We start from the raw sequence: 17,881 nt of genomic DNA, 5'->3' as shown, positions 1-17,881 counted from the left end.
TTACTAGTCATCTCAGCCATCTGAGGGAACATACTTTGTGGGTTTCTTCATTCAGCTTCTAAGGCACCCTATGGGACCACAATGGGCTGTCTATATATATAGGTCACAATGGTACTGTGTAAAGAACAGCAGTAGGCTTTTACTGGGAAAGTTTGGAGCGGAGGCTTTCAAGAACATTTAATTCAGAGCTCCCTGTTGCCTAAGCGCAAGAGAACGTAAAATAGCTACAAGGCTGGCGCGGTTAAATATGCACGAGAACACCATTTACAGTCATGATCCTATACATGTTTTTACAAGAAAACTACTGTTGAGTGCTTCAAAAGCGCTAATCATAACAGGACATTCTCCCACAAATAAATGATGATGATACTTGTCATAACTGATATCCTAAACCTTATTACAAAAGGTTGAAAATAAGCAGGAGATTTCCTGAAAATGTGTAAATAGAAAGGTGGAGTTTCAATGTTTTGGGGCAGACAAAAACAGTACCGCATATCCTTAAAAACTGTTCTTAGAATCTTGATTGGAACAATATACAGTACCAGTCCAAAGTTTGGACAAACCTACTCATTCCAGGGTTTTTCTTTATATTTACTATTTTCTACATTGAAAAATAATAGGGAAGACATCAAAACTATGAAATAACACATATTGAATCATGTATTGAATCATGTAGTGACCAAAAAAAGTATATTTTAAATTTGAGATTCTTCAAAGAAGCCACCCATTGCCTCGATGACAGCTTTCCACACTCTTGGCATTCACTCAACCAGCTTAATGAAGAAGTCGCCTCGAATGCATTTCAATTAACAGGTGTGCCTTGTTAAAAGTTAATTTGTGGAATTTCTTTCCTTCTTAATTAATGCGTTTGAGCCAATCAGTTGTGTTGTGACAAAGTACCGGTGGTATACAGAAGATCGCTCTATTTGGTAAAAGTCCATATTATTATGGCAAGAACAGCACAAATAAGCAAAGAGAAACGACAGTCCATCATTACTTTAAGACATGAAAGTCAGTCAATGCGTAACACTACAAGAACTTGCAGTCGCAAAAACCATCAAGCGCTATGATGAAACTGGCTCTCATGAGGACCGCCACAACACAGGAACGCAGAGTTACCTCTGCTGCAGAGGATAAATTCATTAGAGTTAACTGCACCTCAGATTGCAGCCCAAATAAATGCTTCACAGAGTTCAAGTAACAGACACATCAACTGTTCAGCGGTGAGTGTGAATCAGTACTTCATGGTCGAATTGCTGCAAAGAAACCACTACTAAAGGACAACAATAAGAAGAAGAGACTTGCTTGGGCCAAGAAACACGAGCAATGGACATTAGACCAGTGGAAATCTGTCCTTTGGTCTGACGAGTCTAAATTTGAGATGTTTGGTTCCAACTGCCTTGTCTGTGTGAGACACAGAGTAGGTGAACGGATGATCTTTGCATGTTTAGTTCTCACCGTGAAGCATGGAGGAGGAGGTGTGATGGTGACACCGTCAGTGATTTATTTAGAATTCAAGGCACACTTGACCAGCATGGCTACCACAGCATTTTGCAGCAATACACCATCCCATCTGTTTTCGCGCTTAGTGGAACTAAGTGCGAAAAGCTGTGTAAGGGCTATTTGACCAAGGAGGAGAGTGATGCATCAGATGACCTGGCTTCCACAATCACCCAACCTCAAACAAAATGAGATGGTTTGGGATGAGTTGGACCGCAGAGTGAAGGAAAAGCAGCCAAACAAGTGCTCAGCATATGTGAAAACTTCTCAAACACTGTTGGAAAAGCATTCCAGGTGAAGTTGGTTGAGAGAATGCCACGAGTGAGCAAAGCTGTCATCAAAGCAAATGGTGACTAATTTGAAGAATCTAAAATATATTTAGATTTATTTAACACTTTTTTGGTTACTACATGATTCAATATGTGTTATTTGATCGTTTTGTTGTCTTCAGTATTATTCAACAATGTAGAAAATAGTCAAAATAAAGAAAAACCCTTGAATGAGTAGGTGTGTCCAAACTTTTGACTGGTACTGTATGCGTTATTTTTCTATTGAAAAGTAGGCTTCTATACCTTTAAGATGAGGGAGCCATGAATCTTCTTGAGGATGTCGTCCATCTCCATTAGTTTGGGCTGGATGAGGGAGCTGTGGGGTCCACTGATGTGTCCGATATGGTCCAGGCCCAGGTAGTGCAGGATCAGAATGTCCCAGTCGTCTCTCTTCAGCGTGCTGTCCAGGTGACGAGTCACGTTGTTGTCAACCTGGGAAGAGTTAGCGGGGACATGTCAACACAAAAGACTAACACCAAGACACAATCTAGACTGTGTCATTGTTTCTGAATCAGACCTCTGAGAAAGTCTTTATGTATAGTATGTTAGAAATATTATGTAATAGAAGCAGATTAAACTTGATACGGAATCTTGGAAAAAACTTTTAGTAAATTGGCATGGCATTCCCATGTAACTAACAATGAAAAAATCACATCAAACAGACAAAATCAATGAGAGTGCAAAGGTTAAAGGGCATGGCCCTGACCTTCAAACAGACAATGACCATGACTGACCTCAGTGTAGTCGGACACAAAGAAAGAGGTGGTGCCGTCATACTCCATGAAGTGCTTGGGAAAGAGCTTCACCCAGGTGTCGTCCCCATAGAACACCATCCGCTTGCCCGCCGTCTTGGCCTGCCAGATGAGGTTGTCCTCCAGCAGTGCGGGGGAGTTCAGGTTCATCACCACGTCGATGAAACCTGGGATACTGCCTGTGGTCAGGGCCTAGAGGGAGCAGGAGGAGGAGGGCCAAGGGAGTTTGTCAGTCTACGTACAGTACCAGTCAAAAAAATTGGACAGCTACTCATTCAATGGTTTTTATTTGCACAATTTTTTACATTGTAGAATAATAGTGAAGACATCAAAACTATGAAATAAAACATATGTAGTAACCAAAATGTAGTAACCATGTAGTAACCAAAAGAGTGTTAAATCAAAACATACTTTATTTTTGAGATTCTTCAAAGTATGATGACAGCTGATGACAGCTTTGCACACTGTTTTTCACAGTTTTGATGTCTACAATGTAGAAAATACTCTAAATAAAGACAAACCCTGGAATGAGTATGTGTGTCCAAACTTTTGACTGGTACTATATCTAAGCTAGCAATAGGCTAATTGTGCAACATAATTGTCAGGTGTAGTCAGCAAGTATCACTGTTATTCAAAGTATCACTGTTATTTCGTTACGCTAGCATCTCCATTTACTTAACTGTGATTTGCAGTAGAATAAGGCTAACACCGGAGCTACAGCAATTACAATGGGAAACTGGTGTAAGATTGTGTTCAAAGCAATCACCGAATGACACACTTATTTACGATAAACAAATAAAATACTGTATTATGTAATGAGAATACTATTATATGACTATTTATTGTATCACATAATTTATTACATAATGTTGTGTCCTCCTCAGCTAGTTAAAGCCAATAAAGAAACCCATATAGGCCAAGATGTTGTTGGCAGTATCTCACTAGTCTGTCACAAACGAGGCATATCAACATGTTTTCACGCTGAAGTGTTTACAGCAACTCTTTGCATAATCACTGTGATTTCTCACAACCAGGCATTCTGGGGCAAATAACCTTGAGCCAGCCTCACAGAAGGAAGCAAACTAGGTTAAACTAAACTAATGAAATAGATTCCATGCCTTTCTTTTTCCACAAAATTGTTCTCGTGCTCGTGCTTTAGTCCATTTGCACATGTCAAAAGCACCTGCTGGCCTTTGTAATTCAAGCAAAACTATCAGAATTATCTACATTTAAGGCTGTTGCATGCTTCCCAGTTGAAACAATTTATGCATATATTATGACAACATTATGTGATGTTTTTGTTCGTTTCGGTGTTCCGGCAGAGATTTTCCAGCTGTTCGAGCGGAAAAAAATATATACTTGAGGCAAGTTGAAGTTCTGTTGCCAAAGTCTACGCCCCTTCGTCGGTGATTGGTCAACAGTACTAATACTAGTAGGAGTAGGAACTATGGACGGGATTCTTCAACGAAGTGTTTATTGTCATTCAATGAGACAAGTTTTCATGCACATCGTTTCACTTGAGAAATACGGCACAAAACATCTTAATTAGATTGTGCGACTAAAGCTTAGCGTACTGCTTCCCAGTCGCAACAGTTCCAGCATGTATTACTACAACATTTTGTGATGTTTTTCTGCCTTTTTGTCTTCACCAGGTTTTTTCCCCCCGGCTGTTCATGCACAGGCCTCACGAGACGCGTCTAAGTTCCCGCACTTAACATTCATGTGGACTCTGACGGATGTGATTTTGCCAGAGACTTCATGGCCCTGTTGGATTGCTTCAACTTCACAAGGTATGTCAACTTGCCCACCCATGACAGAGGCCATGTACTTGACCTTGTGTGCACAAATGGCACGGCTCCCTTCCAGCTGCGTGTATTCATGGATGCCAAGGGAAGCCAGGCTTCCACAAATATTTGACCAATAAAACAAAAATTATCTTTCGTCGCTCTGTGTTTTCGTGATTTTCCATCAATTCGCAAGTGGTCTATTTGCTAAAATCGTCTCTTTCCTAAGGCATGGATGGAGGTGGATTTTGTTTTGACTTCATTCTCCGTACTGGCCTATGATTATGACGGATAATCTGATCTAACAATAAATGCATATAATGTGCTACTGGCATGAGATGATTGGCCTGAGATGATTGGAGTTCAATATGTAGCCTAGTAGGCTGACGTTAATTAGCAAGCTAACTTAGCTGGTTCATTGTTGCCCATGTTAGCAAGCATTGTTAGGCTAGCAAGCATTTTAGCTAGGTAGCCTATGAAAAATAAAACTAAAGGCACACTGTATGAAAGAGCAACAGACCGTTTTGCTAACATGAAAGTGAGGAGAATGGCATTGGTGGACATGACTGTCCTGTGAGGATCCAAATAGGTCAGATCAGGTTTGCAATGGTTGACTTCAACCAGACCCCATCTCACCCGCGGCTGGTGGGGGTTAACAACTCGCGCACTGTTGTAAATCCAACGGAGAAGATTCATGTCTACCTCTACAAATTCACCCAAGGAATGTGCTTTGTTTCAAGAAGACTTTTTCCGCCAAAACACATTCTAAAGTGAATACTGGAACAATATTTCTAACATAGAACATGGAGAATGGTCAGAGGCGATCTAAAGAACACTGTTGTTTTGTTTGTTATTTTGTGATGTCGTAAAAAAATTTATAAAGGAAATACTGCAACTTGGAAAGTATACACTCTATATTTACGAAGTAAGCATCCTCTACATTGTGTATGAAAATATAAAAAATGATGGAAGTGTTTTTGTTAAGAGAGGGACATGATTTTAGGAGCCATAAGAGACAATTGTTTTACATAAACTTTGCACAGTGACATGTCACACCCCTAAGTGAGGTCAGAGAGCGTGTCAGCCTGACGGAATCGCCCTTTAGAACAAACTGTATACAATTCTGAGTTAAGAATTAACATACCAGAACAGAGAGACTTAGGAGGTGCAGCTCATGTTTAAAGGGGTTTGACATCTGAATCTCAACTCAAGGTAGAGACGATACACTCACCCCCCAACTGGTATGGCTAATTAGCTGTCCTAAGTAAAATATCAAAAAATGCGAATGTAAGTGGGACTCCATTCTATTACTCTGTTCAAACCACCATATTACCCTACTCTCATCACCTCACTGGGAACCACCTCACTAGCCCATCTTCAAAGAAGCATCTTCCGGAGTGAATGGAAGGAGAATAAACTCTGTAGTTCTGTTCAGGACTACACAACAAATGCATGTAAATGCATTCATGATTTCTTACGCCAAGCGGGCGACGGTTCATGTGCAAAGTATAGGAGTACTGTAAGCTAGAGTAGTTTCTAAATGTACCATTAAGTGTCTCTGTCTCTGTCTCTCTCTCGCCCTCTCCATGTCTTTTGTAACAAGCAGCCATATTGTTGTCAGTCCGCTAGGGACCTGATATTAGCGTATTAAGAGTGTATGTTCATCCAGTGTTACCATTTAGTTAGCTAGTAAATAAATAATTAAACTAATTTGTGTAGTACTGAATCATAAGTAAGGCTCTGACTTTTGCAGATGCAAGGAGGTTACGACTGTTCAGAATGATGATATGATACGAGGTTATGACTAATAAGTTGTCTGTTTATAGATGTGATAATTCGGGAGATGGTAACTCTTTAAAGAACCTCTCGTGGTGCCCCAGATCCTAACGAGTAAATTGTTAGATGATTAATTTAATCGGGTAACAAATAAACATATTTAGGTAATTTGATAAATTAGAGTCTTCAGATTAATGTTAGAGTCAAGTCTCAACAGTTTTCAACTACTCTACAAGTCAACTTTTTAAATTAGTTTTACTTGAGTGTGCAAGCACACACAGACACACACATAAATCAGTACCATGGACAGCCACATGATATTTAGCAACACTAATTTAACTTAATTGTTTTTTGGTATCTTTAAGTTTGTTTTCAGTGTATTAAACTAAGCATACAGTGGGGCAAAAAAGTATTTAGTCAGCCACCAATTGTGCAAGTTCTCCCACTTAAAAAGATGAGAGAGGCCTGTAATTTTCATCATGTTAACAAACTATAGTTTTGGCAAGTTGGTTAGGACATTTACTTTGTGCACGACACAAGTCATTTTTCCAACAATTGTTTACAGACAGATTATTTCACTTGTAATTCACTGTATCACAATTCCAGTGGGTCAGAAGTCTATATACACTGTATATACACTGTGCCTTTAAACAGCTTGGAAAATTCCAGGAAATTATGTCATGGCTTTAGAAGCTTCTGATAGGCTAATTGACATCATTTGAGTCAATTGGAGGTGTACCTGTGGATGTATTTCAAGGCCTACCTTCCAACTCAGTGCCTCTTTGCTTGACATCATGGGAAAATCTAAAGAAATCAGCCAAGACATCAGCAAAAAAATAGTTGATCTCCACAAGTGTGGTTCATCCTTGGGAGCAATGTCCAAACGCCTGAAGGTACCACGTTCATCTCTACAAACAATAGCACGCAAGTATAAACACCATGGGACCACGCAGCCGTCATACCGCTCAGGAAGGAGACGCATTCTGTCTCCTAGAGATTAATGTACTTTTGTGCGAAAAGTGCAATTCAATCCCAGAACAACAGCAAAGGACCTTGTGAAGATGCTGGATGAAACAGGCACAAAAGTATCTATATCCACAGTAAAACGAGTCCTATATCAACATAACCTGAAAGGCCGCTCAGCAAGGAAGAAGCCACTGCTCCAAACAGCCATAAAAAAAGCCAGACAACGGTTTGCAAATGCACATGGGGACAAAGATCGTACTTTTTGAAGAAATGTCCTCTGGTCTGAAGAAACAAAAATAGAACTGTTTGGCCATAATGACCATGGTTATGTTTGAAGGAAAAGGGGGAGGCTTGCAAGCCGAAGAACACCATCCCAACTGTGAAGCACGGGGGTGGCAGCATCATGTTGTGGGAGTGCTTTGCTGCATGAGGGGCTGGTGCACTTCACAAAATAGATGGCATCATGAGAGGGAAAATGATGTGGATATATTGAAGCAACATCTCAAGACATCAGTCAGGAAGTTAAAGCTTGTTCGCAAAATGGGTCTTCCAAATGGACAATGACCCAAGCATACTTCCAAGGTTGTGGCAAAATGGCATAAGGACAACAAAGTCAAGGTATTGGAGTGGCCATCACAAAGCACTGACCTCAATCCAATAGAAAATGTGTGTGCAGAGCTGAAAAGGCGTTTGCGAGCAAGGAGGCCTACAAATCTGACCCAGTTACACCAGCTCTGTCAGGAGGAATGGTCCAAAATTCACCCAACTTATTGTTGGAAGCTTGTGGAAGGCTACCCGAAACGTTTGACCCAAGTTAAACAATTTAAAGGCAATGCTATCAAATACTAATTGAGTGTATGTAAACTTCTGACCCACTGGGAATGTGATGAAAGAAATAAAAGCTGAAATAAATCACTCTCTACTTATTCTGACATTTCACATTCTTAAAATAAAGTGGTGATCCTAACTGACCGAAGACGGGGGATTTTTTACTAGGATTAAATGTCAGGGATTGTGAAAAACTGAGTTTAAATGTATTTGGCCAAGGTGTATGTAAATTTCCGACTTAATATAGTATGCAGTAGTGATGCGGGGGTTCATTGACTCATCGTCCCCTCAGTTATATCTATGCGTCGGGTGGGCGGTTTAGGGTCATTAAATATTGTGTGGATGAAGGGATGAAGGGCGGGTGGGTAGCGGGGCGGGTTTAATAAAGAGATAATACTTAATGTAAAACATTTTTTAATACAAATCCATAAATGTAGAATTATTGTGCAATATATATGTACAGGCTTCACTGACTTTTTTCCCATTATTTTAGTCTGTCTGTCATTAGTGCATAAGCCTAAACTTTAGGGCCTACCTGTACGCGTGCTAAATCGCCTACATGCCAATTGCTTTTGGAAATGGGCAGAAAAGGTTAATCATGTTGATCCACGGAGGCAAAAAGGAGCTGAACTCAACAAGAGAAAAGCTGTGAAATGGAGAGTTGAAAATAAAGAAAATGGAGGGACAGAAAAGTCATGTTTGGGAAAGATTTGGTGAAGTGGTAAAGAAAGATGTTTTACTGTCAAAAACACCGGATAGGAGCAGTGAAATGTGTTGTTTTACAGTGTCAGCCATAGTAGTAAAGAGCGACGAATGATAGCAGTGCCGGCTATGTTATGTGTGATGGTTGTGAGGTGCTAAACAAATTTGACTTCAAATGGCCCTATGGCACCTAAAGGCAACTGAAGTCTACTGTTTGGATGGGTTGAATGGAGACTGAAAACTGACTGTAGGTCTATAACCTCTCAAATAACCTTAATATTAACTCCTGCAAAATTAAGCATTTCCTGCATTTAAAATGATACACCAAATGTAGGCTAACTTTGTACTCAGGAACAGGAGTGGAGATATATTATTGATTTATTTCCCCATCTTAAGAGAATGTGAATTCGCAGTTAGCACTTCTACAGGCGGTATCTAGCTATCTTTATTAGCATTATAAAAGGCCAACCTGAAATCGTATCAGAAACATGTTGGGTCGTTTTCACAGCTTTCTATTTCCTTACAACCGGTCAAAATGAAGTAAATCGGACATTTTGCCCAGAAAATCATTCCGGTTTTTGTTTTTCTTGCAAAAGGTTAATTTAGACTTGTAGGGCAACATATAATGACAAACGAGAAGCTGCATGTATCTAATTATAGACAAGTTGACTAACAAATAACCTACCAAAATGTCAGAAATTATAAGCAGAAACAAATCTAATGTCAGGCAAAAACAAAATCCTGCATCCCCTTGGTCAACTTTTGTTTTCTGCAGTCTGACTACAGCGCAGTCTATAACATTACATATAACATTCTATAACATTTCAGGCTATCAATCAAGTTAGAGTAGCTAGCTTGTCTAACTATCTTAGCTAGCATGACTGCTGGCAAGGTTGGTAGACATTAGAAAATAAGCATGCAATAACTAAATAAATAAATACAGACTAAACTGAATAATGCTCACATTCCTTTCAATCCTTTACCCAAATTTAGCAGTGATGCAGAGAAGCATATTTAGTGTCTTAAAAAAAAGAAACATCAGTCAGGAGCATACAGACAGCTCAAGAGGTATGCTTAGATATGCAGGAAAATGTACTCTTTTTTTACATAGAATTAAGCATAATGATTATGGCTCTAGATTGCAAGACAAGGCTGTTTCCGGTGTTTCCATCCTATATAGCCATCCTCACTCACTCTGCACCCCCTCAGATTTTTGGGGTGTAAGATGCCCCTGGTTCAGAACCCCAAGGTGGCCCAAATGGATATCTTTAGATCCCTACTCTGCTATAGCTTCAAACCCTGATTGGAGGTAACATATACATCCTTTTCAAGCTAGGCCTACATTGCAAAAGTCAGAGAAAAGTTTAGATCAATGCTTAACTTTTGATCTTACGCAGGATATTTACACAAACCCTAGAGAGACAACATCAGTCTATTCATCTATGAGGGTTCACTTGGCAGCTCACACGAACCACACAACCCTCCGTCTGTGACAGAGAGCTCAGTTGAAACCTGTACAGTCTCGTTCTTAGATGTGGTAAGAAAAAACACGCTCAAATCAGATGCAAGAGAAGAGCTTGTCTCAAGCAGGGTTTCTGACGATTTCATCATTGGCAGGCTGGGAAAAACCACAACACCTGTTTCCTGCAGAGGATATGACTGGTAGGCAAAATAAATATGTTGGTTGAGCATTGGAGTCGATGGAGAGAAGATCCAATTTTTGGGACTTGGTGGAGGAACAGAGAAAACCCTTGACTTAGCTCTGGGGGAAGTATACACCTGACACAAAAACATATTAGTCTGCGTCAGAACCAAAGTAATCGTCACACGTATGTTAAGGGAACACGCTGGAACGCACCATGCTTTCTTTTTTTTATTTTCCCCTTTTTTCTCCCCAATTTCGTGGTATCCAATTGTTAGTAATTACTATCTTGTCTCATCGCTACAACTCCCATACGGGAGCCATGCGCCCTCCGAAAACACAACCCAACCAAGCCGCACTGCTTCTTAGCACAGCGCGCCTCCAACCCGGAAGCCAGCCGCACCAATGTGTGGGAGGAGTCACCGTGCGCTATGAGACAAGGATATCTCTACCGGCCAAACCCTCCCTAACCCGGACGACGCTAGGCCAATTAGAACGCCCAATGCATTATTAAGGCTTAGCACTAAGGGAGGGCCTTGAAAATGCAGCTAGCATTGCATGTTAAATAAGGCGGAGTCAAAGACTGGCGAAAATAAAGAAGTGGGTCCAATAAGTGCCCTCTCAAAGCATGATGTGGTTTAGCCCAAAAACACGAGGCCAAATGCTGTGTTTGGGATAACGACTAAATATTAGGTCTTCTTGTTGGTTGGATGGTTGGTTGGTTCAGTCTTAGTAATGCAGATTATATGATTGCTTTCTTTTCCCAGGGCATTTTCATTTATTCCTACATACTCTCCAGAAACCAATATTATTTCCCCCCCCCCCCGTCCCTGAGAAATTGTCATCTTCATAATTTACTAAATAGAATGACTACACCCACACACATCACTACGGGTGAACAAAGCACACAAAGGAAAGGTACATTGAGATGAATATGTAAAATGTATCTAAAGCAAAAGACAGAAAGAAAAGCTCCCACTTCTTCCCATTACAATGGAATTAAAAGGCTAATAATGTCTGCGATGTATTGATTGAGTTATTGATTGAGTCAAAACCACTTTCTCATAGACCCAGTCACCCATATTGGCATTTCCAAATGCTGCAATTCCTTGCTGACCCTCATGGACGTTATGTCCAACTTTGGGTCATCATGAGCAGACAGGTCTTCACTATTTTGGGCCAGTTTCCCCAGAGTTAGCCTAGGCCTATTAAAATGTGTTCAATAGAGATGATTCACCAGAACTCCTCCCCGCTGGCTGTATGTTCTTGTTACAGTCAAACTGAAGGCTTGGAAATTATACAATCGGCCACAAAAACATATTTTCTCATGTGTCCACTCCAATGAAAGGATATGTGAGGAAATTCTTCAGAAGCAGAAAACTACTACCGGCCACCGGAAAGTATTTGGAATGCTAACGAGTTCAGTCTGAGCAGGTGTAGAGCAATTTGTCAACCTGAGCAAAAAGAAACCAAATATTTCCTCCACACAGAACAGTGTTCTCAACAATGCAACCTAAGGGAATGTGCGAAAGCCTTGACCCGTGATAAGTAGAGATGAACTTTAATTTCCAACTTTCTCAACAGAAGTGATGAGCAAACGGGTCATTGTCGATGACGCGTGCAGTCACAGTGGCAAACATTCATCATCAGGGAATCATGAAGCATCACTAGTCCACCGGGGCTGTGGTGAGAGCGTGTGTGTTCACTCACTGGTCTTCGCTTAATAACATACACTTCACCTCATTTGGGTGAAGAGTTATTCAGAGTTATTAAGTCTGCATCACACACTACCATCTGCAGTATTTGCGACAGCAAAGCCAATAAAGTGTGGTGACCCTGAAAAAGGCTTCCAAGAATAGACAGAGCTCAACATACAGGCTTGGTCTTCACCTCAACAATTACCAGTAGGCCTATGGTATTATTATTATTTTTATTTTAAATGGCCCCAATTCCACCTTTTTCAAATGAATAAACTCCACACAGTCTAATTTATAAGAGAACTCCCTGTCTGCAAAGCAAAGGTCTTCCCAACACAGCCCAGTCGGCTAAAGTTAGTGAGTGAGCATAGTCAGTGATTGGGTCTTCCGGACGCACTGTAGCTTTACCTGCAAAGGCATTGTTTTGTCCTGAAAATACTTTCTCTTATCACTTAAGTGGGCGGGAGATGTGAAAATAGTCAAGGGAAACTGGAATTGGAATGGGACTCTGAGTGCGTGTGCGCGCGAGCGAGCGCAGGGCCAGTTCCAGGTACAAGCCATATAAGTGGTCGCTCAGGGCAACCAAGATCTAGGCTCAGTCGGGGTCTCAACGTACTATTTAGAGTAAGAATAGTAGAATACATCAGGTGAAATTTCCACATTTGGTTGTGCATAAGCAGTTATCTTGTTCTGAAAATCACTCAATTAGCTATGTCAGCTAACATTTTTTTTCTTGGCAGTTAGTCTAGCCAGCTACTGTATCTAAACTTGTAGTAATCATGGCCGAATACCAACCAGGCATGCAGTGCACGTGCCCAGGAGCCCTGACCTCCAGGGTGCCCCACATTCATTTTGTTAGTCATTCTCACTCCGATATCATATTAACATGGCATAAGTCATTAAAAAATGTGTAGAATTGCAGGAAACTTGCTTTAAAACTTGAATTTCTCTTTCCACCGTCAAGCGGTGGGCCACTAAAATGTTTTGTCGCGAGGTGGGGGGCCCAAAGGCTAGAGCCGGCCCTGTGTGTTTGTGTGTACATGTTATCAACAACAGGAAACTGGGCCTAAGTCACGCCATTCCCTGTGTGCCTCAAAACACAAGGGCAGCAATACACAGCGTACAATTCAGCCAGTATATCCACTGAAATATTTATTTTCCTCAACAATTCTCTCAATTACATCCCTCCCCAAACTGCCTTTTCTGGAATGTATTTCCTGTCACACAGCCAGAGGCTGGCTGGTGTACTCCTAATGAATGGGCTGTGTCTCTGGGTGATTCTGATTTGGGTTAGTTGGCCGTGTCATACCAGTTGATTGGGTGCACTGCAGTGATTTGGAAAGATGCAGCAGTCCATGATGGCACACTTGCACTGCCACCTTCTGGTATGAATGAGAACGTCTCAACACAAAGATGTGCCAATTGTTGTTTACAGTTATTATTCAGGGTAGGCCATTTTTGGGGGGAGTTGTTGAATCAAAGTTTGAATCTTGAATCTATGAATGATCTATTAGGCCCAATTAGCTATGGTAAATGAGCGTTGACATTTTGAAAGTAGCTATAGAGTAATTTGATCAACTGTCAGAATAAGGTGGTAGGGTACACATATTCTGCCTCTCTTTGAACCACATACCACTTATGTCATTAAATCTATAGCTAGACTAATACTCATAAGTACTTATATTCAAAGGTCATCAATACAGGACAGTGCTTAGACTAGATCTATAACAAGACAACAGTTGAAACAGTGTCTCATTTGGAAGAAGATTTCAAAGAAAATGCATTATTAGGACTTTTTAATGGCCAGAACTCAAATCAAGGAATCAACCAAAACTAGACATATGTGCCCAGTTAGTTCAACACACTTTATCCAAGGTTTTGAACCCAAACATATGACAACCCATGACATTTCACCCTGACACCGTCACAATCACAAAGCAGCATTTTCAAAGGTAGAAAAGATAATCCTGCACACAATATTACTTCTGCACATTTATTGCAATATTGTGAGTGTGGGAGTTTTCTTTTCTACAATGAAGTTGTAAAGGGTTGTAATAACTGCACCACAAATGAGAATTAGTTATGGTGGTGTTCTACTTTTGTACCTTGATTCTGGGCATTGTAACTGTAGGAGGTCTTGCCTTGGCCACAAAGCTGTGTGTGGAGCCCCTCTCCACTAGGTGCCTTGTGTATGGCATGTACTTTCTCCCATTGGGACCAAACACAAAGTCCTCCCTGAGCGCATCAATCAACACTATCACCACTCTCTTAAAAAGGGGGTCTGGGACCTTGGACAAGTTTGGGGAGCTCCCTGTAAATGCCAAAGAAAATGCCACAGTTACCAACACATTAAAGGTATTGTAGACAACACTGAGGAACAAATGGGTAAAGTAACATGTATTCTGTGTGCAAAAGAAGAACTTTATTACTTGTCATCATTCAAGCAAGTAGCTAGCTATCCAGTGTAGAAAATCAATATAGTCAGCTAAGAGCCAAGAATAACAGTGCCACTCTTATTTTAAGTATAGCTAGCTAGCCAGAGAGAAAAGAATGTCAACAAAACACACCTGTGAATGGTTCAGCCGGAAGATCTGACAGCTTGCTTTTCGATGAAAAAGATGATTTGACAGGGACTGGGAAAAATCCCCTAAGAAACAAGGCTACGCTTAATACTTCGAGTATGAGACAAAACGAGGCAAAAACTGACGAACGTACCCTCATTTTGCTGACAGGCTAGCTACCTAGCTAGTTGACAGCTATGACATGAAAGGATAAACGTTATCTTGACAGCAGTGTTTGATTTAATCCTCTGACTCTTGCATTACAAGGAAGTGGCTAGCTTGATGTAATGAATGGCTCTCCCGCTGGCGAGCTAACTCGCCCCAATTTTGCACAAAAAAAAAATCGATTTACAATAATAAAAGGTTCGTTTTTGTGACATATTCATCACCACCGAAAAACATTTGTTTCTACAAGTTGAAAAGGATGCTCTCAGGAACTGGAGCTGTCAACTTGGTTCCGGGTTTGTTTAAACTAGCTACGGATAGTCGAAGCAGTCAAACAACGTAACTGGGACTTCGAGAATAATTACGATCCATCCAGAGAAATATGCTTTGGAAAGATTACATCTATTGATATTTGTGATTTTTTAAATAACTACTATTTAATTATTGTGATATGTTGAATGGTCAAAAGAGAAAATATTTCGTTTGGGCTCCCGAGTGGTGCAGCGGTCTAAGGCACTGCATCTCAGTGCTTAGAGGCATCACTACATACAGCCTGGAATCGAACCAGGTTGTAACACAACCGGCTATGATTGGGAGTCCCATAGGGCGGCACACAATTGGCCTGGGTTTGGTCAGTGTAGGCCGTCTTTGTAAATGAGAATTTGTTCTTAACTGACTTGCCTAGTCAAATTAAGGTAAAACATGAAATGTTTGGTAAGAACAGAAAACAGTTTGTGGAGCATGGTTTGCTGTAATGTTTTTGTAAAGCTTTGAGGTAAAATTTGCCCTACTACAGATCTAAAATCAACTCCCTTCCCCAATCATAACCTTAAAGTTAGAATCTGTATGTCATTTCTGGATATGTAATTGTACAGTACATATACCCATTGATGATTTAAGCAATAAGGCCCTAGAGGGTGTGGTATACGGCCAATATACCACAGCTAAGGGCTATTCTTATGCACGACGCAACGCAGAGTATACCACAAACCCTCCAGGTGCCTTATTGCTATTATAAACTGGTTACCAATCTAGTTAGAGCAATAACAATAAATGTTTTGTCATCCCCAAGGTATACAGTCTGATATACCACGGCTTTCAGCCAATCAGCATTCAGGGCTCGAACCATCCAGAGTATAATGAAGAATATAACTTATAAATGCATCATGAGCTTGTAGTTCAATTGTCATTCCCCAACAGAACCCAAAATATAAGCTTGTTTTACTCCACTGTTTGTAAACAAAGTAGAAGGTGAACTTCTCCTGTCCTATTCGGTGTCCTGTGTGAATTTAAGTGTGCTTTCTCTAATTCTCTCTTTCTCTCTTTCTTTCTCTCTCTCGGAGGACCTGAGCCCTAGGACCATGCCCCAGGACTACCTGACATGATGACTCCTTGCTGTCCCCAGTCCACCTGGCCGTGCTGCTGCTCCAGTTTCAACTGTTCTGCCTTATTATTATTTGACCATGCTGGTCATTTATAAACATTTGAACATCTTGGCCATGTTCTGTTATAATCTCCACCCGGCACAGCCAGAAGAGGACTGGCCACCCCACATAGCCTGGTTCCTCTCTAGGTTTCTTCCTAGGTTTTGGCCTTTCTAGGAAGTTTTTCCTAGCCACCGTGCTTCTACACCTGTATGTTAGCAACCTAAAAAGGTCAAATGCAGCAGCTGCAGCAGCAAAAAAATAATATATATACAGTATATATATATAGACAGCTACAAAAAATACAGATGAAAACTCACTGGGTAGATATTGTAGTCTACAGCTTATCATGAGATACCCTACCTCAGGCGAGCAAATCCTCGAGACGTCCTTAGATATCGTGCACCAGCTGTTGTTTACAAATATACATAGACCAGAGGTTGCTGTTCTATCCAGCCGATACAGTGTATAACCCGCCATGTTATTCATGTCGTCGTTCAGCCATGACTCGGTGAAACATAAGATATTACAGTTTTTAGTGTCCCGTTGGTAGAATATACGTGATTTTAGTTCATACAATTTATTATCCAGCGATTGTACGTTGACCAATAGTACCGATGGCAAAGGCAGATTAGCCACTCGTCGGCGGATCCTCACAAGGCACCCCGATCTCTTTCCTCAATATATTTTCTGTCTCTTTCTCTTGCAAATGACAGGAATGAGGGTCTGTTCGGGTGTCTGGAGTCAATACCTCCCGTCACTCATTAAAGAAAAATGATTCGACCAGTTCAAGGTGAGTAATCGCTGTTCTGATTTCTAGAAGCCCTTTTCGGTCATAAGACATGGCGGCAGAAACATTATGTACAAAATAAGTTACAAATAATGCAAAAAAAAACATACACAATAGCACAATTGGTTATGGGATCGTAAAACGGCAGTCATCTCCTTCGGCGCCAGCGATGGAAAAAGTACTCAAATTTCATGCTCAGGTAAAAGTAAAAAATACCTTAATAGAAAATGACTCAAGTTAAGGTGAAAGTCACCCATTACAATATTACCTGAGTAAAAGTCTAAAAGTATTTGGTTTTAAATATACTTAAGTATCAAAAGTAAATGTAATTGCTAAAATGTATTTAAGTATCCAAAGTAAAAGTATGAATAATAAAAAATTCCCCTTTCACAGTGCACAAGACAAAAGTGGACAATGCCATCCAGAAAGATGCATCTAAGATGGATGATCCTAACAAATCCTAACAAATGATCCACAAAAAGCCCTTCCCTCTGCTAAAGTGTAGAGGACTTAGGAATCAACTCCTTGAAGAGAGGAAAACTCTCCTTAAAGAGAACTCTGTATGCTTTTGGTGTGTCTCCTCAACCGCACAACAGGCGAATAACTGTAAAGCTGTCATCCAGTGTTCAGAGTGTGGAAGCAACAGACACATTTCAGCTCTTCATATGGGTCCTGCCCCTTGGGCTCAGAAAGAAGCCCTCAGCTCCTCCACACAGGATGGCAGGGAGGAATACGAGTCTCCCTCCTCTCCAGTTGCCACTTCCACCTGCACAGAGGTCTGTGGGGACAACGCCCAGGGAAAATCTTGCTCCAAGATCTGTCTTGTTAATGTCTACCCAGAGGGTCAGCCTGAGAAGATGAAAACATACGCCAATCTCGACGACCAAAGTAATAAATACTTAGCCAGATCAGCCTTCTTCAAGATGTTCAACGTAGCCGTCGATGCCTCACCTTACACCCTCAAA

At 40.8% G+C, this 17,881-nt stretch overlaps 1 protein-coding gene across 2 annotated transcripts in view; it reads right to left on the bottom strand.

Moving 5' to 3' along the window:
- LOC110505154 (GPI ethanolamine phosphate transferase 2, catalytic subunit) overlaps positions 1–15,038 on the bottom strand; it is a 124,557-nt gene extending 109,519 nt beyond the window's left edge. Inside the window, exons 1-4 of one of the 2 annotated variants that reach the window (XM_021584178.3) lie at positions 14,544–15,038; positions 14,082–14,287; positions 2,564–2,773; positions 2,073–2,261 (exon numbers count right to left, since the gene is read on the bottom strand). In XM_021584178.3, the coding sequence (XP_021439853.2) occupies positions 2,073–2,261; positions 2,564–2,773; positions 14,082–14,287; positions 14,544–14,697 (759 nt within the window). In that variant the 5' untranslated portion in view covers positions 14,698–15,038. The remainder of the gene's footprint in view (positions 1–2,072; positions 2,262–2,563; positions 2,774–14,081; positions 14,288–14,543) is intronic. The other variant, XM_021584179.3, reaches the window with a different exon arrangement.
- Positions 15,039–17,881: the final 2,843 nt, after the last annotated feature.

This window comes from Oncorhynchus mykiss, chromosome 25 (genome assembly GCF_057628025.1).
Source record: "Oncorhynchus mykiss isolate SJ-2025 chromosome 25, ASM5762802v1, whole genome shotgun sequence".
In the NCBI taxonomy this organism is placed as follows: Eukaryota; Metazoa; Chordata; class Actinopteri; order Salmoniformes; family Salmonidae; genus Oncorhynchus; species Oncorhynchus mykiss.
Note: the sequence above shows the minus strand (reverse complement) of the source record. Positions and strands in the feature narration are given on the sequence as shown.